Source organism: Taeniopygia guttata, chromosome 29, assembly GCF_048771995.1.
Source record: "Taeniopygia guttata chromosome 29, bTaeGut7.mat, whole genome shotgun sequence".
Lineage (NCBI taxonomy): Eukaryota > Metazoa > Chordata > Aves > Passeriformes > Estrildidae > Taeniopygia > Taeniopygia guttata.
In genome coordinates, this window is record NC_133054.1 from 4,286,366 (window position 1) to 4,309,249 (window position 22,884).

Sequence of the window (22,884 nt, forward strand, 5' to 3'; positions counted from 1 at the left end):
TCTTTTCTTTTCATTTATTTCCATCACGCGCGACCCCCCCGGAACCGGGGGCGAGTCCTGAACGGGGTCCCCCCCCCCAAAAAAAAACCGGGAAACCCCCGAAAAACCGGGAGAAACGCCCCAAAAAGGGATCCCGGGTGACGTCAGGGGAGGGGGACACCCCAAAACCTTCACTCAGCTGGGAATGGGGAACCTGAAAATGGGTCTGGGGTCCTTCAGAAATCCCACCCGGCACCCCCGGGTGGGGTCAGGGACCCCCCCAGGGACCCCCAGAAATTTGGGGAGCACCTTCAGTGAATGGGGGGGGGGAGGAAGACAAAGATGGGAGGGGGATCCTGGGGTGGGGGAGGGGTCTCTGCTGCCCCCTCCCCACCTGGGCGTGCTCAGTCTCACCCCCCACCCCTAAAAAACCCCAAAAAAACCAAAAAATCAAAGCGAGGAGAGGCCAAAAAATCGCTCAAACCCCACCTGGGGGGGATCCTTCATATCCGATGTGAACCCCCCCAAATTTGGGGAGGGGTCTTGGGCTGAGTCTCACCCCTCACCCCTAAAAAAACCCCAAAAAACCCAAAAAATCAAAGCGAGGAGAAGCCAAAAAGTCACTCAAACCCCACCTGGGGGGATCCTTCATAGTCGATGTGAACCCCCCAAATTTGGGGAGGGGTCTCGGGCTGAGGGGGGAGTTTGGGGGTCTCGGGGAGGAATCAATGATGGGATCCCGGGGGTCTCCGCTGCCCCCTCCCCACCCAAAAAAATAAAAAATCAAAGCGAGGAGAAGCCAAAAAATCGCTCAAACCCCACCTGGGGGGGATCCTTCATAGTCGATGCGAACCCCCCGAATTTGGGGAGGGGTCTCGGGCTGAGGGGGGGTTTGGGGGTCCCCTACGTCCGGCGGGCATCGCTTTTGGCGAAGAGGCGGCTGTGCCAATAATCGGGATTATCGAAGGCGCAGTCCGAGGCCTCCAAACTCCGCAGCGGTTTCATCCTGGGGGTCCCGCGGCAACCGGAGCAGCGGCGGGGCCGCGGCACCGCCTCCATCTCCTCGTAGCCCTCCCCGGGGCTCCCGGGGCTCTCCGCCGCCCTCATCTCGGTGTAGCCGTCGTGTCCCGGTGCTCCCGGTACGGCCCCGGTGCGCAGCGAGCGGCTGAGCCGCGGTTGTTCGTTCATGTATTCGTAGTTTTCTTCATCGCCGTCCTCATCCTCCCGCCGGTAGCGGCGGGTTTGGGGCGCTCCCGGGGGTCCCCCCGGTTCCGGGCTCACCTCCATGTATTCGTAGCCGAGTTCTTCCAGCGAGGCCGGGCGGGGTTTTGGGGGTCCCCCGGTTCCCCCCCGTTGGCGGTTCATGTATTCGTATTCTTCCTCCTCCTCCTCCTCTTCCTCCTCCTCCTCCGCTGCCGCTGCGGGGTCTGCCCGGGGTGGGGAGGGGGCGTCACAAAGCGGGCAGGGGTCCCCAGAGGGGGTTTTTGGGGGTTTTGGGGGGCTTAATTGGGGTCGGAGCGGAGCGAAAGAAGGAAAGAGCGGCCCCGAAATGATGGTGAAAAGGGCGGGGGGGACGCAACAGCCCAAAATCTGCAGGGTGGGACCCCCGCCCCAAAAATAGGGGATGGGACCCCCACCCCAAAAAGAGGGGATGGGACCCCTCTGGAGACACAGGAACCTCCCAAACCCTGCAGGGATGAGACCCCCAACAAGGACCCCCATGGACAGGGGGTACCCCAAAACCCGATCCAATGAGATGGAAACCCCCTCCCCAAAACCCCCAGCCCCATTCCAGCGGGATAGGACCCCGATAAAGACCCCCATGGATCAGGGGGAGCCCCCAGCCCCATTCCAGCGGGATGGGACCCCCAGGACCCCCATGGATCAGGGGGAGCCCCCAGCCCCATTCCAGCAGGATGGGACCCCCATAAGGGACCCCCATGGATCAGGGGGAGCCCCCAGCCCCATTCCATCGCGCAGGACCCCCCAGGACCCCCCTCACCGCGGAGGGCGCAGTTGGGGGTGACGTATCCATTGGGGTCCTCCTCGCCGCCCTGGGAGCCGGGGGGCGGCGGGGGCACCGGGGGGAGGCTCTCCCGCCGGGACCGGACCCCGCCGTGCCCCCGCCGGCGGCGGCCGCGGCCGAGGCTCCCGGTCAGGGCCCCCCCCGGGCCCGGTTCCAGCTCCGAACCGCTGCCGCGACCCTCGGAGGACTCCGACACCGACCGGGCCAGCGGCTCCTGCCGGTCCCGCCGCGGCGGCCGCGAGCCCCCGGGCTGGGGGGACACCCCGAGTTCACCCCGGGACCCCAAACCTGCCCCGAGACCCCCCGGGCTGGGGGGACACCCCGAGTTCACCCCGGGACCCCGAACCCGCCCCGGGACCCCGAACCCGCCCCGGGACCCCGAACCTGCCCCAGGACCCCGAACCCATCCTGGGATCCCCCACCCTGGGGTCCCAAACCTGTCCTGGGACCCCAAACCCACCCTGGGACCCCCCAGCCTGGGGGCAGCGGGGGGATGGTGAGGGGGAACACCCCAAACCTGCCCCGAGCCCCCCGAACCCCCCGAACCCCCCGAGACCCCCGAGCCCCCAGACCCCAGAACCCCCCGAGCCCCCCGATCTCTCCGAGCCCCCCGATCCCCCCGATTCCCCCCGAGCCCCCCGAACCCCCCGAGCCCCCCGAGCCCCCAGACCCCCCGAACCCCCCGAACCCCCCGAGCCTCCCGAACCCCCCGATCCCCCCCGAGCCCCCCGAGCCCCCAGACTCCAGAACCCCCCGAGCCCCCCGAGCCCCCCGAGCCCCCCGTACCTGCCGGGGGCAGCCCAGGCCCGGCGGGTTCATGGGGATGTACCCGGCGGGGGCGCTCAGCAGGCTCGGGCTCTGCGGGGACAGGCGGGGACACGGGGGTGGCACCGAGGGGACATGGGGACACCGAGGGGACAGGGAGACACAGAGGGGCTGGCACCAAGGGGACTTTCCCCCTTTCCCCCGATCCTCGATTCCCCCCGATCCCCCCAATCCCCCCAATCCCCCCGATCCCCCAAATCCCTCAATCCCCCCTTTCCCCAGATCCTCTATGCCCCCCGATCCCCCCCCAATTCCCCGATCCCCCCAATCCCTCCAATCCCCCCCCAATTCCCCGATCCCCCCAATCCCTCCAATCCCCCCAATGCCTCCAATCCCCCAATCCCCCCAATGCCCCCTGATCCCCTTTTCCCCTTTCCCCCGATCCCCCCGATCCCCCCGATCCCCCAATCTCCCCAATCCCCCCAATCCCCCCGATCCCCCAAATCCCTCAATCCCCCCTTTCCCCAGATCCTCTATGCCCCCCGATCCCCCCCCCAATCCCCCCAATCCCCCCGATCCCCCCAATCCCCCAATCCCCCCAATGCCCCGATCCCCCCGATCCCCCAATCCCCCCAATCCCCCCAATGCCCCAATCCCCCCCTTTTCCCCTTTTCCCCTTTTCCCCTTTCCCCTTTCCCCCGCCCCCCAAAGCCCCCGCGGGGGTCCCGGGGGTCTCACCCGGCCGCAGCTGCTGCCCCGCGGCCGCTGCGGGCACAGCCCGGGGGCGGCGAGGCCGAAGGCCGCGTCCAGCTCCTCTTCCTCCTCCTCCTCCTCCTCCTCTTCCTCCTCCTCCTCCTCCTCCTCCTCCAGCTCCAGCGTCTCCACCTCCTCCAGCTCCTTCTCGCTCAGGGTGGGGGGCTCGCCGGGGGGCGCGGCCCCGCTCTCCTGCGGGGATGGGGTCTGGGGGTCCTTGGGGGGTCTGGGATGGGGTTTGGGGGGTCTGGGATGGGGTTTGGGGGTCCTTGGGGGGTCTGGGGTGGGGTTTGGGGGGTCTGGGGTGGGGTTTGGGGGGTCTGGGATGGAGTTTGGGGGGTCTGGGATGGGGTTTGGGGGGTCTGGGATGGGGTTTCGGGGACCTGAGGGGTCTGGGATGGAGTTTAGGGGGTCTGGGATGGGGTTTGGGGGTCCTTGGGGGGTCTGGGGTGGGGTTTGGAGGTCCTTGGGGGATCTGGGGTGGGGTTTGGGGGGTCTGGGATGGGGTTTGGGGGTCCTTGGGGGTCTGGGATGGGGTTTGGGGGGTCTGGGATGGGGTCTGGGGGGTTTTGGGGGGCTCTGGGGGACTTTGGGGGGCTCACCTTGATGACCAGGCAGCGTGGGAGGTTCTGGGGGCATTGTGGGGGTTTGGGGGTGTTTGGGGGGTTCTCAGGGGGTTGGGGGGGTTCTGGGGGGCTCTGGGGGTCTTTGGGGGGCTCTGGGGACTTTGGGGGGCTCACCTTGATGACCAGGTAGCGCGGGGGGTCGCGGGCCATGCGGGTGAACTCGTTGGCCAACTCCTTGAAGGTGGGACGGATGTTCTCATCGATCATCCAGCCTGGGGGGACGGGGACACGGCCTTGGGGACACGGCCTTGGGGACACAGCCAGGACACGGCCCTGGGGACACGGCCAGGGGTGGGGACACGGCCCTGGGGACACGGTCACGGCCTGGGGACACAGCCAGGACCCACCCTGGGGATGGGGACACAGCCAGGACACGGCTCTGGGGACAGGGACACAGCAGGAGCCGGGTCACAGGGGTGGGGACACGGTCAGGAGCCACCCTGGGGACGGGGACAGGGGTGAGGACAGGATCAGAACCCTGCCCAGGGCTGGGGACACCTCTGGGGACACCCCTGGGGACCCTGCCCTGCCCTGGGGACCCTGCCCAGCCCTGGGGACAGTCCTAGGGACTCTGCCCTGCCCTGGGAACACCCCTGGGGACCCTGCCCTGCCCTGGGGACCCTGCCCAGCCCTGGGGACACCCCGGTGCCACCGCGGCGCTCACATTTGACCATGACCATGTAGACGTCGATGGTGCAGATGTGCGGCTGCGAGAGCCGCTCGCCCTTCTCCAGCAGGTCCGGCACCTCGGCCGGGCGGATCCCCGAGTAGGGCTCGGCCCCGAAGGTCATCATCTCCCACAGCGTCACCCCTGGGGACAGTGGGGACAGAGGGGACAGCCCGTGAGCATGGGGACACCAGGGGACAGCCCGTGAGCCGTGGGGACACCAGGGACACCCACGGATAGCAGGGGACACCAGGGGACACCAGGGGACACAAGGGATGCACGACTCGGCCCCGAAGGTCATCATCTCCCACAGCGTCACCCCTGGGGACAGAGGGGACAGCGGGGACAGCCCGTGAGCCATGGGGACAGCAGGGACAGAGGGGACAGCCCGTGAGCCATGGGGACAGCAGGGACAGCAGGGACAGCAGGGGACACCAGGAGACACCGGGGGTACAGCAGGGGACCTTGGGGACAGCAGGGGATACAGGGGGACACTGGGGGACACTAGGGGACACCAGGGAACAGCAAGGGACACTGGGGGACACCAGGGGACACTGGGGGACACTGGGGGACACCAGGGGACACTGGGGGACACTGGGGGACACTGGGGGACACCAGGGGACATTGGGGGTATGGCAGGGGACACCAGGGACACAAGGGGACACAAGGGGACACCAGGGGACATTGGGGACACCAGGGGACATTGGGGACACCAGGGGACACTGGGGACAGCGGCTGCTCACCGTAGCTCCAGACGTCGCTCTGGTGCGTGTACTTGCCGAAGTGGATACTCTCCAGTGCCATCCACTTGATGGGCGTCTGCGGGACAGGGGACACGGGGACATGGGGACAATGGGGGACACGGGGACATGGGGACAATGGGGACAATGGGATGCCATTTAGGGTGACATGAGTGCCATTTATCTGTGCCCCAATGACATCTGCTGTGTCCCCAATACAATTTTGCTGTGTCCCCGATGCCATTTATCTGTCCCCAATGCCATTTGTGCCATTTATCTTTATCCCCAATGCCATCTTTGCCCCCAGTGCCATTTTGCCGTGTCCCCAATGTCATCTGCCATGTCCCCAATGCCATTTGTACCATTTATCTTTGTCCCCAATGCCATCTTTGCCATGTCCCCAATGCCATTTGTACCATTTATCTTTATCCCCAATGCCATCTTTGTCCCCAGCGCCATTTTGCCATGTCCCCAATGCCATCTGCCATGTCCCCAATGCCATTTGTGCCACTTATCTTTGTCCCCAGCGCCATTTTGCCACCTCACCGATGCCATTTGTGCCATTTGCCATGTCCCCAATGCCATTTGTGCCATTTATCTTTGTCCCCAATGTCATCTGCCATGTCCCCAATGCCATTTGTACCATTTATCTTTGCCCCCAGCGCCATTTTGCCGTGTCCCCAATGCCATTTGCCATGTCCCCAATTCCATTTGTGCCATTTATCTGTCCCCAATGCCATTTGTGCCACTTATCTTTGCCCCCAGCGCCATTTTGCCATGTCCCCAATGCCATTTATCTGTCCCCAATGCCATTTGTGCCATTTATCTGTCCCCAATGCCATTTGTGCCACTTATCTTTGCCCCCAGCGCCATTTTGCCATGTCCCCAATGCCATTTATCTGTCCCCAATGCCATTTGTGCCACTTCTCTTTGCCCCCAGCGCCATTTTGCCGTGTCCCCAATGCCATCTGCCATGTCCCCAATGCCATTTGTACCATTTATCTTTATCCCCAATGCCATCTTTGCCCCCAGTGCCATTTTGCCGTGTCCCCAATGCCATCTGCCATGTCCCCAATGCCATTTGTGCCATTTATCTTTGCCCCCAGCGCCATTTTGCCGCGTCGCTGATGCCACCCCGCATTCCCCCGGTGCCCGCGGTGCCCGCGGTGCCCGCGGTGCCCACGCTGCCCGCAGTGCCCGCTGTGCCCGCAGTGCCCGCGGTGCCCGCGGTGCCCGGCGCCCACCTTGAGCTCGTTGTAGAAGTACTTCTTGTCGTCGGGGTAGAGCAGGTCGGCGATGCCGAAATCGGCCACCTGCGCCTGGCTGGGCGATTTCAGCAGCACGTTGCGCGCCGCCAGGTTGCGGTGCACCATGCGGTGCTCCTCCAGGTAGTACATGCCCTGCCAGGAAATGGGGAATTTGGGGGTTTTGTGGGGAAAAAATTGGGTATTAAAAAAAAGAAAATGGTAAAATGTTATGTTGGTTTAGGTGTTGTTTGGTGGGATGGATGGTGTTGGTTTAGAGGTATGTCGTGGTGGTATTTTGCGTTATTGTGGATGAGGAATGTTGTGTTTGTTATATTGTGTTGATAGTTATGGATGGGATATATTTTTTATATAATGTAATGTAATGTAATATAATGTAATGTGATATGATATGATATGATATGATGATATGATATGATATGATATGATATGATATGATATAATATAATATAATATAATATAATATAATATAATATAATATAATATAATATAATATAATATAATATAATATAATATAATATAATATAATATAATATAATATAATATAATATAATATAATATAATATAATATAATATAATATAATATAATAATATAAGTAAAATAAATATAGAATATAATAGAAATTATATAGTATAATATATAATATTATGTTATATAATATAATATAAAGTAATGTAATATAACATAATGTGATATAAGTAATATAATATAATATAAAGTAATGTAATATAACATAACGTAATATAGGAAAAATAACTAATAGAATATAATAGATATTATATAATATAATATATAACAAAATATAATGTAATATAATATAATATAATGTAAAGTAATATAACATAATGTAATATAGAAAAAATAAGTAATATATTACGTTATATTATATTATAGTGTATTATATTATATTATATTATATTATATTATATTATATTATATTATATTATATTATTATATTATATTATATTATATTATATTATATTATATTATATTATATTATATTATATTATATTATATTATATTATATTATATTATATTATATATCATATTATATTGGAAGGAAGGCGAGGATCCCCCCAAAACCCTCATCCCCTGTGACCTCTCAATTTTTAGGATAGAATGAATGCATTGGAGCCCCCCAAAACCCTTCTCTCTCAGTTTTTCGGCCAAGAAGGCGGCGAGGATCCCCCAAACCCCTCATCCCTTTGTGACCACTCCATTTTTAGGCTAAGAAGGCAGTGAGGAGCCCCCAAACCCCTCATCCCCCTGTCACCTCTCCGTTTTTGGGCCAGGAAGGCGGCGAGGAGCCCGGCACTGACCTTGGCCACCTGCACGCACCAGTTGAGCAGCAGCTGGGGCCCGATGCTGCCGCGGTTCTTGCGCACGTAGTCCAGCAGCGAGCCCAGCGGCAGCAGCTGCGTCACCAGCTGCAGCTGCGGGCCCGGGCAGATCCCCAGCAGCCGCACGATGTACGAGTGCTCCAGGCTGCCGATGGCCAGCATGTGCTGGGGGGACAGGGACAGCAGCCCAGCGTCCCCAGAGTGTCCCCAGAGCACCTCCAGTGTCCCCAGAGCATCCCCAGGGTCCCCAGAGTGTTCCCAGAGGGTCCCCAGAGGGTCCCCAGAGCACCCCGAGGGTCCCCAGAGCATCCCCAGGGTCCCCAGAGTGTCCACAGAGGGTCCCCAGAGCGTCCCCAGAGTGTCCCCAGAGGGTCCCCAGAGCATCCCCAGGGTCCCCAGAGTGTCCCCAGAGGGTCCCCAGAGCACCCCCAGTGTCCCCAGAGTGTCCCCAGGGTCCCCAGAGTGTCCCCAGAGTGTCCCCAGAGCACCCTCCAGGGTCCCCAGAGCACTCCCAGGGTCCCCAGAGTGTCCCCAGAGGGTCCCCAGAGGGTCCCCAGAGGGTCCCTAGAGCACCCCAGGGTCCCCAGAGCATCCCCAGAGGGTCCCCAGAGCATCCCCAGGGTCCTCAGAGCACCCCCAGTGTCCCCAGAGTGTCCCCAGATCCCCCCCGGCTTCGGTGGGACAGGGTCAGCACCCCCAGGGTCCCCAGAGTGTCCCCAGAGTGTCCCCAGAGCACCCCCAGGGTCCCCAGAGCACCCCCAGAGGGTCTCCACAGCAGCCCCAGGGTCCCCAGAGCACCCCCAAATCACCCTGGCGTCGATGGGGACAGGGTCAGCACCCCCAGAGTGTCCCCAGAGTGTCCCCAAAGCACCCCCAGAGCACCCCCAGTGTCCCCAGAGCACACTGGTGCCCCTGAATTCCCTGGTCCTCCCGGATCCCCCAGACCCCCCGGTCCCCCTGGTGCCCCCAAACCCCTCAAACCCCCCGGTGCCCCCCCGGTGCCCCCCGGTGCCCGGTGGCCGGCGCTCACGTCGGTGACGGCGTGGAAGGATTGCTGCCCGCTCCAGCCCTGGATCACCTTGATGCTGACCGGGATCTTGATGGAATCCCCGTCCGGGATCCAGATCCCCTGCGGGGTCGGATAACGGGATCGGGGGATTTACGGGATTTATGGGATGGATGGGATTTGGGATGGGATTTATGGGGTGGGATCAGATTTGAGGTGGGATTTACGGGATTTATGGGATGGATGGGATTTGGGATGGGATGGATGGGATGGGATCAGATTTGAGGTGGGATTTATGGGATTTATGGGATGGGTGGGATTTAGGGGATGGATAGGATTTGGGATGGGATTGATGGCAGTGGATGGATTGATGGGATCAATGGAGTGGATCAATGGGATGGATCAATGGGGTGGGATCAATGTGGGATCTATGGGATGGATTGATGGGATCAATGGGATGGATCAATGGGGTGGAATTGATGGGCTCAATGGGGTGGATCAATGGGATCAATGGGGTGGATCAATGGGGTGGGATCAATGTGGGATCTATGGGATGGATTGATAGGATCAATGGGGTGGATCAATGGGGTGGATCGATGGGGTGGATCAATGGGATGGATTGATAGGATCAATGGGGTAGATCAATGGGGTGGATCAATGGGGTGGATTGATGGGATCAATGGGGTGGATCAATGGGATGGATTGATGGGATCAATGGGGTGGATCTATGGGGTGGATCAATGGGGTGGATCTATGGGTGGATCTATGGGGTGGCACCCAAGCCCACCTTGTGCACGGTGCCGAAGACGCCCGAGCCCAGCACCTTGAGGCGCTTCAGCTCCGACTCCTTGAAGATCCGGGCCAGGACCTTGTTGGCCTTTTCACTGGGGTCCAGCGGCTCCAGGCTCTGCGGGACACGGATGGGGACGGATGGGGACGGGGACAGGGACAGGGACACGGTGTGGGGACGGGGACACGGATGGGGACAGGGACAGGGACATAGATGGGGACGGGGACACGGACAGGGACATGGTGTGGGGATGGGGACACGGCATGGGGACGGGGACATGGCGTGGGGACGGGGACAGGGACAGGGACATGGTGTGGGGATGGGGACACGGCGTGGGGGACACGGCGTGGGGACGGGGACACGGATGGGGACAGGGATGGGGACAGGGACACGGCGTGGGGACGGGGATGGGGACAGGGACACGGTGTGGGGACAGGGACATGGCGCGGGGACGGGGACACGGTGTGGGGACGGGGACAGGGACAGGGACATGGCATGGGGATGGGGACAGGCGTGGGGACAGGGATGGGGACAGGAAAGGACAGGGACAGGGACAAGGACCGGGATGGGGACAGGGATGGGGACAGGAACAGGGACAGGGATGGGGACAGGAACAGGGACAGGAACAGGGACAGGGACAAGGACGGGGACGGGGACAGGGATGGGGACAAGGATGGGGACAGGAACAGGGACAGGGACAGGGACAGGGACAGGGACAGGGACAGGGACAGGGACAGGGACAGGGACAGGGACAGGGACAAGGACACGAACACGGACAGAGCGACTGGCACGGGAGCAGAGCTGGAGAGGGACGGGGCCGGACGGGGACGGGGCTGGCGAGGCCCGAACGTGGGATCCAACCCATCCCCGCCGCCCCGGGACCCCTCCCGGGACCCCTCCCCGCCGCCCCGGGGCCGCTCCCGGGGCCGCTCCGGTAGTCCCGGCGCTGACCTCGCCCCGCTCCAGGTAGCGCCGCATCGCCCGTTTCTTCTGGATCTTCTTGCCCCGCCAGTAGAGCAGCGCCAGCAGCACCAGCGAGCACGAGAGGAACACGGCCCCGACCACCATGACCGCGATCAGCGTCGGTGTCCGCCTGCGGCACCGGGAGCGGCACCGGGAGCGGCACCGGGAGCGGGCGGGACAGGGGTGGAAACGGCACCGGGAACGGCACCGGGAATGGGCGGGACAGGGGTGGGAACGGCACCGAGAGCGGCACCGGGAACGGCACCGGGAGCGGGGTGGGAACGGCACCGGGAGCGGGGTGGGAACGGCACCGGGAGAGGCACCGGGAGCGGCACCGGGAGCGGGCGGGACCGGGGTGGGAACGGCACCGGGAGAGGCACCGGGAGCGGCACCGGGAGCGGCACCGGGAACGGCACCGGGAGCGGCACCGGGAACGGCACCGGGAGCGGGCGGGAACGGGGTGGGAATGGCACCAGGAACGGCACCGGGAGCGGCACCGGGAATGGGGTGGGAACGGCACCGGGAACGGCACCGGGAGAGGCACCGGGAGCGGGGTGGGAACGGCACCGGGAACGGCACCGGGAACAGCACCGGGAGAGGCACCGGGAACAGGCGGGACCGGGGTAGGAACGGGCAAGGGACGGAGATGGGGACGGGGATGGGGAAAAGCACCGGGTTAGGGTCCCCGCAGCCCCTCGGGGTCGCTGTAGCCCCCCCGAGCCCCCCGATCCCCCCAAACCCCCCCCGAGCCCCCCGAGCCCCCCGAGCCCCCAGACCCCCGGAGCCCCCCGAGCCCCCCGGAGCCCCCCGAGCCCCCGGAGCCCCCCAAGACCCCGGAGCCCCCTAAATCCCCCCGAGCCCCCCGAGCCCCCCGATCTCCCTGAGCCCCCCAAACGCCCCCGAACCCCCCGAGACCCCCGAGCCCCCCCCAAGCCCCCCAAAACCCCCCGAGCCCCCCCCGTACCTGGCCACGGGCAGGGGGTCCCCCAGGCAGTCCCGCAGCAGCGGCCCCACACATCTGTGGGGTGGGAGATGGGGCTCAGACCCTGGGGGACCCCCCCCCCAAGAGGGGGAGGACCCCAAATTGTGCCCCGCGGGGTCCCCAGACCCCCACCCTGCCCTGAGCCGTGGCTCAGACCCCTCAGTCCGCCCCTCTTGGGGTCCCCGGACCCCAAAATGCCACCAGGGAGGGCCCGGGCCCCCCAGTCCTGCCCCACATGATGCTCCAGGACCCCCAACCTGCCCCAAATGGTGCCCCAAGACCCCCAGCCTGCCCCAAATGACGCCCCAGGACCCCCACCCTGTTCCCCAAAGAGGTTTTGGGACCCCCACCCTGCCCCCAGTGATGCCCCAAGACCCCCACCCTGCCCCCAGTGACACCCCAGGACCCCCACCCTGTTCCCCAAAGAGGTTTTGGGACCCCCACCCTGCCCCAAATGATGCCCCAGGACCCCCACCCTTCTCCCCAAATAGGTTTTGGTACCCCCACCATGCCCCAAAGAGGTTTTGGAACCCCCACCCTGCCCCCAGTGACACCCCAGGACCCCCACCCTGCCCTGTAGGGGGTCCCAGCGGGGTCCCGCCCCCCCCAGCCCCCCGCAGCCCCCCGGGGGTCGCACCCACCCGCGGCTGCAGTTCTCGTGGCAGGGGCGGCACTCGCGGCTGCCGTCGGGGAATTTGAAGATGGGGCCGCGCTCGCCCAGGACCCCGTCGGGACATCGCCCCACGCAGTGCGGCCCGTCGCGATAGTGGGCGCAGCGCGTGCAGGTGTCGGCACCCTGCGGTTTGGGGGGTGGGCTGGGTGACACGGGTGGGGACACCCGCGTGGGGACAGCGGGGACAGCGCCGGGGGGGTGGCGGGGCCGTACCGAGCCGTTGCAGGTGGCACCGCCCTCCACGGGTTGGCACTCCGGGTGGCACTCGTGACATTCGCCGCCCTGCGAGAACTCCCGCGGCTCCCTGAGGACACGCGAGGGGTCGGACGGGTGGCCCGGGGGTGATGGGGACACCCCGGGGTGACAGGGACACCCCGAGGTGCCCCTGCCGGTCTCTGTCCCGCCCCGGGACCCTCCGTGCCCACCCCAAGGTGACAGGGACACCCCAATGGTGACAGGGACATCCCGGCAATGACAGGGCCGGTGCCCCCCCCTCAACCGTGTCCCCCCCCCGTGCCCCCGTGCCCCCCATGTCCCCTATGCCCTCCATGCCCCCCGTGCCCCCCATGCCCCCCGTGCCCCCCCATGCCCCCATGCCCCCCGTGCCCCCCGTGCCCTCCATGTCCCCTTTACCCTCCATGCCCCCATGCCCCCCATGCCCCCCATGCCCCCCATGCCCCCCGTGCCCCCCATGCCCCCATGTCCCCCATGCCCTCCATGCCCCCCATGCCCCCCATTCCCCCATGTCCCCCATACCCCCCATGCCCCCCGTGCCCCCCATGCCCCCCGTGCCCCCCGTGCCCCCCATGTCCCCATGCCTCCCATACCCCCCATGCCCCCCATGCCCTCCATACCCCCCGTGCCCCCCGTGCCCGCTGACCCCTGGCTGAAGCGGCAGGTGGGCACACAGACGCCCCTGCGGCTGTAGTGGCGGCAGGACAGGCACTGGGCCGGGCCGGGCCCCCAGCAGCCCTCGGCCGAGCACAGCGGGTCACACACCTTGCCCTCTTGTTCTGGGGGGGCAGCGGGCACGGGTCACCGGGGGGCAGAGGGGCTGGGGTCACCAGGGGGGCAGAGAGGGGCTGGGGGCAGAAGGGGTTGGGGGTCAGGGGGGCTGGGGTCACTCTGGGGGTCAGGGGGGGCTGAGGGTCAGAGAGGGGCTGGGGTCACCGGGGGGCAGAGGGGTTGGGGGTCAGGGGGGCTGGGGTCACCCCTGGGCTCAGAGTGGGTCTTGAGGTCCCCAAGTGGGTCCCACGCCCCCTCCCTGTGTCAGGGATTGGGGTTCAGTGTGGGATTTGGGGGTCCCGGAGACCCCTCCCTTATGGGAAGGACCGGGACCCTCCCGAGGGGTCTGAGGTCCCCGAGGAGTCCCGGGGGGGTCCCACGACCCCTCCCCAGCCCGGTCCATGCCCGGCACTTGCTGCGGGGCCGGTTGTTGGGGGTCCCGGTGACCCCTCCCCGAGGGAAGGAGCGGGACCCTCCCGAGGGGTCCCGGGGGTGCCCGAGGGGTCCCGGGGGTGCCCGAGGGGTCCCGGGGGGGGTCCCACGCCCCCTCCCCAGCCCGGCCCACGCACGGCACTTGCTGCGGGGCCGGTTGTTGCGGATGTCGAGGTCGGCGCGGCTGCGGCGCAGCGCGGCCCAGTGCACGGTGTGCAGGAAGCAGAGCCGCCGGTTCTCCGTGATGTACACGCGGCCCGCGCTCACCTCCCGCAGCGAGCGCAGCCCCAGAGACGTCACGTTCTCGTTCTTCATGATCAGCAGCGAGAAACCGCGGCTGCGGGAACCGAGAGAGGAGTTCCGCCGGCTCCCGGGGCGACCGGAGACCGGGGATCAACCGGGAGACCGGGGGGAACCGGGAGACCGGGGGGAACCGGGAATGAGCGGCCGGGGATGAAGTGGGAACCCGGGGGGAACCGGGAGACCGGGGGTGAACCGGGAATAAACGGCAGGGGATGAACCGGGAGCCGGGGGATGAACCGGGAATGAGCAGCCGAGGGATGAACCGGGAGCCCGGGAGTGAACCGGGAGGCGGGGGATGAACCGGGAATGAGCAGCCGGGGATGCTCCCGGAGCCGGGAAATGCTCCAGGACCCGGGGCATGAACCGGGAGCCAGGGGATGAACCGGGAATGAGAGACTGGGGGATGCTCCGGGAGCCGGGATGCAGGAATTGGGGAAAATGGGGAATTCGGGGATTTGGGATGCTGGGGATGCAGGAATTGGGGAAAACGGGGAATTCAGGGATGGGGAAAAGGAGGAATTCAGGGATTGGGAAAAGGAGGAATTCAGGGATTGGGAAAAGGAGGAATTCAGGGATTGGGAAAAGGGGGAATTCAGGGATGGGGAAAAGGAGGAATTCAGGGATCGGAAAATGGGAAATTCAGGGATGGGGGATGCCGGACAGGGGCTCCTCACTTGTAGAGGCTCCGTCCCCCGATGGTCTCGAGGTTGGAGAAGACGCTGAAGTTGTGCATGTGCTTGGGCCAGGACTGGATGTTCAGGTACCCTGCGGGGGCACCAAGGGCTCAGGGGGTCCCGGGTGGTCTCGGGGGTCTCAGGGAGACTCCGGGGGGGTCCCAGCACCCCCAACCCCGCTGCTCACCCGTGATCTCCCGCACCGTCCGGAACACGTTCAGCTTCTCCGGGTCCAGCGCCGAGATGTTGCGCCAGGGGTCCCTGCGGGGCCGGGGGGGTCAGCGGGGATGGGGAGGGGGGCTGCACCCCCTAAACCCCCCCATGAGCCCCCCAAATTCCATCCCTCACCCCTCCAGGCCCGTGATGAGGAAGTCGAGGTTGCCCAGGATCTTGGTGCAGTTGATGAAGGTGTCGATGTTGCTGGAGTCCACCGTTTGGTATTTGCTGCCGGCGCCGGTGCCCTCGCAGGCTGCGGGGCGGGGGCAGGGCTCAGGGGGGTCTCACCACCCCCAGACCCCCCCATGGGGGACCCCAAAACTCCCCCCATACCCTTGGGGCACAGCCCCGCGCAGGGCTCGCAGATCTTCAGCCCGTTCTTCTCCACTTCCATCTTGTCGTTGGGGCAGGCGCGCACGCACGAGCTCTGGTCCACCACGAAGTTGTCTGGGGGGACACCTCGGGGGTCACTCGGTGTCCCCCCCAGAGCACCCCCAGAACCCCCCAGAGACCCCCCAAACTCACGGGGGCACTCCCGCACGCAGACCCCCCCGTACTGGTACTTGGTGTCGGGGTTGGGCTCCAGCTGGAAGGTCAGCTTGTTGTAGATGAGCGGCTGCGGGCAGAGCGGCACGCAGGAACCGCTGTCGTTGAAGTGGCGGCAGGCCTGGGGACGGACAGACGGACAGATGGACACGGGATGGACAGGTGGGCACGGGATGGACAGATGGACATGGGATGGACAGGTGGACATGGGATGGACAGATGGGCACAGGATGGACAGGTGGACATGGGATAGATGGACATGGGATGGACAGATGGACATGGGATGGACAAATGGACACGGGATGGACAGGTGGACATGGGATGGACAGATGGACATGGGATGGATGGACATGGGATGGACAGATGGACACAGGATGGACAGATGGACATGGGATAGATGGACATGGGATGGATAAATGGACACGGGATGGACAGGTGGACATGGGATGGACAGATGGACATGGGATGGACAGATGGACATGGGATAGATGGACATGGGATGGACAGATGGGCATGGGATGGACAGATGGACATGGGATGGACAAATGGACACGGGATGGACAAATGGACATGGGATGGACAGGTGGACATGGGATGGACAGGTGGTGGGATGGATGGATGGACATGGGATGGATGGACAGACGCACGCACACGGGGATGGACGGGTGGATGGACAGACAGCCGGACACAGAGCGGACACAGGGGCGGCCAGACAGACAGACACAGGGATGGACGGATGGACAGGGGATGGACAGATGAACATGGGATGGATGATGGATGGATGATGGATGGATGGATGATGGATGGATGGATGGATGATGGATGGATGGATGGATGGATGGATGGATGGATGGATGGATGGATGGATGGATGATGGATGGATGGATGGATGATGGATGGATGGATGGATGGGTGGATGGATGGATGGATGGATGGATGGATGATGGATGGATGGATGGATGGATGGATGGATGGATGGATGGATGGATGATGGATGGATGGATGGATGATGGATGGATGATGGATGGATGGATGGATGGATGATGGATGGATGGTGGATGGATGGATGGACACACGCACATGGGGATGGATGGACAGATGGACAAACAGACGGACACAGGGGTGGCCGGACAGACGGACAGCCGGACGTACGAAGCAGTGGGTGCGCAGGGGGCCGGTGCAGCCGCCCGCGCACTCCTCGTGGCAGCACTCGTTGGGCGCGCGGCCGAAGCAGCGCCCGTTGCACTGCGGGGCGCAGATGGTCTTGGTCACTGCGGGGACACCGCCGGGGGTCACCGGGGCCGGGGGGGGTCCGGCCAAACCCCAAATCCCCCCCACAAAGCCCCCCGGTACCCACGTTTCTGGCAGTCGTCAGGGCCCGGCCCCCAGCAGTGCCCGCCGCAGCTCTCGTGGCACGGGGCGCCTGCGGGACAGAGCAGGGGGTCACCCCGGGAACCCCAAAAATGGGGCACCCCCAGGGACCCCAAAAATGGGGCATGCCAAAAATGGGGCACCCCAAAGGGACCCCAGAAATGGGGCACCCCAAAAATGAGGGTACCTAAAAGGGACCCCAAAAATGGGGGCACCCACAGGGACTCCCGAGCACCCCAAACCCAGGGGTGACCCCGGGGTGACCCCAAAGCCCCCCAAACCCAGAGGTGACTCCAAAACTACCCACACCCAGGGGTGCCCCCAAGCCCCCCAAACCCAGGGTGCCCCCACACCCAGGGGTGCCCCCAAGCCCCCCAAACCCAGGGTGCCCCCACACCCAGGGGTGCCCCCAAGCCCCCCAAACCCGGGGTGCCCCCACACCCAGGGGTGCCCCCAAGCCCCCCAAACCCGGGGTGCCCCACGCACAGCCGCGGCCGTTGTCCCGGACGAGCGGCTCCAGGCGCGAGTCCCTCATGATGTCCCTCCACTCCACCGTGTCCACGTGGCAGAGCTGCGCGTTCTTCTCGATGTACACCCCCCCCGCCAGGATCTCTGCGGACAGGGGTGACAACGGGGTGACCAGGGGGGTGACAAGGGGGTGACAAGGGGGGACAGGCACCCCCAGCCCCAACAATGTTCCCAGCCCTCCATGATGTCCCCAACCCCCATGATGTCCCCAGCCCCTGCGATGTCCCCAACCCCCATGATGTCCCCAACCCTCAATGATGTCCCCAGCCCTTGCAGTGTCCCCAGCCCCCACCATGTCCTCAACTCTCCACGATGTCCCCAAGCCCCACAATGTCCCCAACCCTCCACAATGTCCCCAACCCTCCATGATGTCCCCAACCCTCCATGATGTCCCCAAAGCCCCGCGATGTCCCCAAACCCCCACGATGTCCCCAACCCCCCTGATGTCCCCAACCCCACCATGTCCCCAGCCTCTGCAATGTCCTCAACCCCCTGTGATGTCCTCAACCCTCCAGGATGTCCCCAACCCTCAACGATGTCCCAGCCCTCAATGATGTCCCCAACCCCACACAATGTCCCCAACCGCACACAATGTCCCCAACCGCACACAATGTCCCCAACCCTCAATGATGTCCCCAGGCCGGTGTCCCCCAGCCCACCACGATGTCCCCAACCCTGACTGATGTCCCCATGCCGGTGTCCCACCCGTGAGCTGGTTGAGGCCGAGCTGGCGCAGGGCGTGGGTGGTGTTGGGGTTGTAGTTGAGCAGCACGAAGAGCGCGAAGCGTTCCTCGTAGAACTGCGTGCCGCGGATCACGCGCAGGTTCTGCAGCGGCAGCGCCGCGAACACGTTCATGGCGATCAGGATGTAGCCGGTCACCTCCCGGATGGTCTGCGGGGGGCTCGGGGTCACCTGGTGGCCACGGCCACTGTCCCCGTGGTGGACATGTGGCCCTCAAAGTGGCCATGTCCTCCATTTGATGGTCACTGTCCCCATGGTGGCCGTGTCACCTCAATGGTCACGTCCTCCCCTTGATGGCCATGGTCCCCAGGGTGGTTGTATCACCTCCAAACTGGCCATGTCCTCCATTTGATGGCCACTGTCCCCATGGTGGCCGTGTCACCTCAATGGTCACATCCTCCCCTTGATGGCCATGGTCCCATGTCCACATGTCCAACTGGCCATGTCCTTCAGATGGCAGCCATGGCCAGGGTCCCCATGGTGGCTGTGTCACCCTCAAACTGGCCACGTCCTCCCCTTGATGGCCACTGTCCCCATGGTGGACATGACACCTCCAAACTGACCATGTCCTGCACATGGTGGCCATGGTCCCCATGGTGGAGATGTCACCTCCAAACTGGCCACGTCCTCCCCTTGATGACCGCAGCGATGTCCCCTCTGAGGTCCCCGTCCCCTCGGAGCTGGCCCCGTCCCCCCTCAGCGGCCACCCCCGCGTGTCCCCGGGGGTCACCTGGAGGAAGGAGAGGTCCTGGGTGTGGTCGATGAGGACGATCTCCAGGTTGCCCATGACGATCTCGCAGTTGTTGTACATCTTGTGCAGGGTCTGGTACTGGTGCTGCGCGTCCCCCGTCACGCTCAGCCCGTTCAGCGTCCCCGCGCACACTGCGGGCACCACCGCGTCACCGGGGCCACCAGGGCCACCGGGGCCACCATCATCACCACGGCCACCAGGGCCACCATGGCCACCGGGGCCACCAGGGCCACCAGGGCCACCAGGGCCACCACGGCCACCAGGGCCACTGGGGTCACCAGGGCCAACATTGCCACCGGGGCCACCAGGGCCACCAGGGCCACCCCTGCACAGTCACAGCAATGTCCCCTCCAAGCTGGCCATGTCCTGCCCGTGGTGGTGGCCACGGTCGTGGTGGTTGTGTCACCTCCTCATGGCCATGCCATCCCCTTGATGTCCCCACCCCCTCCGAGCTGGCCACATCCAGCTCTTGCTGGCCACGGTCCCCATGGTGGTGGTGTCACCTCCATGGTGTCCCTGTCCCCTCCATGGTGGTGGTGTCACCTCCATGGTGTCCCTGTCCACTCCATGGTGTCCCTGTCCCCTCCATGGTGGCCCTGTCCCCTCCATGGTGTCCCTGTCCCCTCCATGGTGGCCCTGTCCCCTCCATTGGCATCCTTGTCCCCTCCATGGTGTCCCTGTCCCCTCCATGGTGTCCCTGTCCCCTCCATGGTGGCCGTGTCCCCTCCATGGTGGCCCTGTCCCCTCCATGGTGGCCGTGTCCCCTCCATGTCACCCAGCCCGCGGTGTCCCTGTCCCCTCCCTGTCCCCTCCCTGTCCCCGTCCCCGCCGCTCTCCCCGCCCCGGGTCCTCCCCCGCCGCTCCCTCCCGGTCCCTCCCCGCTCCCGGTGCCCGAACCGGCCGGGCGAGCCTTGCGCAAGGCGGGCGCCTCGGGCACGGCCCCGCCACGCCCGCCCGGACTTCGGCCCCGCCGCCGCCGCCGCCCCGCGGGCCGAGCCCCGGGACCACCCCCGCCCCGGGGGCGCGGGGTCCCGGCGGGGGCGGCGGGCTCGGGGTCCCCCCGGTTGTCGTGCGGGCGCACAGGGCCCCCTTTGTGCGCGGGGCTGGCACCGCACAAAGCCGCGATTGTGGCGGGGGACGCCGAACCCCCCCCCCCAAACCGGGACCCCCGGGGGCACCGAGGGGTGCGGGGGCCCCCCCGAATCCGCCAGACGTGACTCAGGCCGGGGCGCGGGGAGGGGGGGCTGCGGTCAAAGGCGGCTTTGTCCGGCCCGGGACCCCTCCGGGGGCGGCGGCGGAGCTCGGGGCACGCACGGGAAGGGCCCCCCCGGTCCGGCCCGGGCGATTTGAGCAGGGAACGGGGCTATAAAAAGGTCCCAGCTGCGACGGCAGCGGCCCCCGGCCCCGCCGCACCGGGGAGGGGCACGGGGGGAGCCCGGACCGGGGGGTGCCGCGACCCCCATGAAACACCGGGGGGTCCTCAAGGTGTTGGGGGGCAACATCCAGCCCTCCCCCCGGACCCTCCGTTAACGATTCACCGGCACCTTCAAGGCTCCGAGGGGCCCACGGGGGGATTTTGGGGGGCCGCGACCCCCGGTTGCACCTGCCCGCGGGGGGTGGGCGGCGATGCTGGGACCACCCCCCCCCCCGGTTCTCTCCCGGGCGCCGCGGCGGCGGCGGGACCGGGCGTTATCAGCGCGGGGCCCCGCTGGCAGCTCCGGCACGTCCCCGCTATCAACCGCGTGCCACCGCGGCCCCCGCCGCCAGGAATAGCACCGGGGGCACCGGGGGGGCACCGGAGGGGGGGGGGGGTACCGGGAGGGGCTCGGAGCGACCTCCTGCCCTCGGTCCCGGCGGCGGCACAAAGGGGGCTGTGTGTGCGCCGGGCCCCGAACAAAGGGGGCTCTCAGACACGGGGTTTTGGGGGGTGCAGAGCTGGGGCCGCTCCCGGGGTGTCCCCGAGCCCCCCGGTATTTCCCCGAGCCCCCGGTATTTCCCCGAGCCCCCCGAGATGTCCCCGAGCCCCCCGATGTTCCCTCTGTCTCCTCGGATTCGGAGCCCGTGGGTGGCACCCGAAGCGTCGCCGGTGGCACGTGGAGCGGGGGACACAGCCAGGGGGTCCCCCCGGTGTGCCCCCCACCCCCGGGCACCCCACGGGCACCCCCCGGGCACTCCCCCGGGCATCCCCCGGTGTTTCGGGGCGGCGCCGGCCCCACCTGCGCGTCCAGCCCTCGGTGTTTTTCCTTTGGGGATTGAAAAACAACTCCCGGGCGGCCGCGGCCCTTCCGGGGTACCGGGGGTGCGGGGCGGCCTCGCGGGACGGGACCGGGGGGATCCTCCGGGGGTCCCCCCCTTGAAGGATCCTCCCCACCCCCGTCCCCCCTCGGGGGTCCCGCCCGGATCCCAAAAGCATCGCCGGGAGCGGCCCCGCAGCCTAAAATTAGCGCGGGCAGCTGCGGGGCCGCAGGTGTCGAGACCGGGAGGGGGCACCGAGCCCCGGGACCGAATCAGGGAGGGGGAACCGAGCCCCGGGAAGGGGCACCGAGCCCCGGGACCGACCCCAGGAGTGGCCACCGAGCCCAGGACCGAGTCCCGGAAAGTCACCGAGCTCCGGGACCGAGCCCGGGAGCAGCCACCGAGCCCCAGCCCCGCCGGAGCCGCAGTCCCGGGGAGGTCTCAGCGCCGGTCCCGGTGCCCCCGGAGCCGTGCGGTCCCCCGGGAGCAGCACCGGGGGATCCTGGGACGCCCCCACGGCGGAAACACCCGCGGGAATTACCGGGATTGGACCGGGGTCCGGTACCGGCGGAATCGGGACAGCAGCACCGCCGCGACCCCCGAGCGCTCCCGCTCCCGCCGCCCATCCCGGGAGCCCCGAGCGCTCCGGTGTTTTCCCGGGTCCCCTTTGCCCGATCCCGCGGCGCAGCCCCGCTCCCCCCGTGCCCCGCCGGTGCCGGTGCCGGTGCTGACCTGCCTGCGCGGAGCCGGGCGCGGGGGCGCGGAGCAGCAGCACCGGCAGCAGCAGCAGCAGCGCCCGGTGCCGCTCCCGGTGCGGCTCCATCGCGGCGCGCCGGTAGCGGCGGAGCGTGCCCGGGAATGCACCTGGCGCGGGGCCGCGGGGCGGGCGGGGCCGGGCCGGGCCGGGCCGGGCGGAGCAGCTCCGGGGATGGCGGAGGGGGGGGGGAGGACACCCCGCTTCCCCTCCCCGCCCCTCCCCGGGACCCGCCCGCCGCGCCCGGGGCGGTGGCACCGGCACCGGCCGCCCCCGCCGGGCCGGGACCGGCCCCGTGCGCCGCCTCCAGCCCGGCCCGGGGCGCTCCGGTCCGGTCAAATGAAGCACCCACGCCCCCAGCCCGGTCCCGGTGTCGGTCCCGGAGCAAATTCGCCCTCTCCGAGTTCCCGGTACCCCCCAGCCCCGTTCACATCCCCCAGTCCCGGTCCCGGTCCCAATTCGCCCCCTCCGAGCCCCCGGTCCGGTCGCCGGTGCCCCCCCAGTCCCTTTCACATCCCCCGGTCCTGCCGCCCCCCCGGTTCCGGTGCAAATTCGCCCTCTCCGGTCCCCCGGTGCCCCCCCAGCCCCGTTCACATCTCCCGGTCCCGGTTCGCCCCCTCCGGTCCCCCGGTGCCCCCCCAGCCCCACCGAGACCCCTCCCCAAAAAATGGACGGGGGTGTTGGGGGGGTCTGGCCCCAAAAACCCCCAAAACCGGGGGGGGGGGGGGTCTGACCCCAAAACCGGGGAGTT

General features: G+C 65.6%; 1 protein-coding gene across 1 annotated transcript; it reads right to left on the reverse strand.

Moving 5' to 3' along the window:
- Positions 1–786: 786 nt before the first annotated feature.
- Positions 787–22,271, reverse strand: ERBB3 (erb-b2 receptor tyrosine kinase 3). The gene is made up of 28 exons (XM_072919687.1): positions 22,112–22,271; positions 19,124–19,275; positions 18,357–18,543; positions 17,610–17,735; positions 17,110–17,175; positions 16,905–17,023; positions 15,732–15,873; positions 15,540–15,653; positions 15,339–15,459; positions 15,178–15,251; positions 14,991–15,081; positions 14,151–14,350; positions 13,457–13,589; positions 12,790–12,880; positions 12,545–12,699; positions 11,886–11,939; positions 10,910–11,051; positions 9,956–10,075; positions 9,193–9,291; positions 8,142–8,327; positions 6,801–6,956; positions 5,560–5,635; positions 4,814–4,960; positions 4,264–4,361; positions 3,509–3,715; positions 2,792–2,863; positions 1,982–2,255; positions 787–1,406 (listed from the first exon to the last, which is right to left on the reverse strand). The coding sequence occupies exons 1-28, from the start codon at positions 22,200–22,202 to the stop codon at positions 883–885; spliced, it is 4,017 nt and encodes a 1,338-aa protein (XP_072775788.1). The 5' UTR covers positions 22,203–22,271; the 3' UTR covers positions 787–882.
- Between the last annotated feature and the right edge of the window lie 613 nt (positions 22,272–22,884).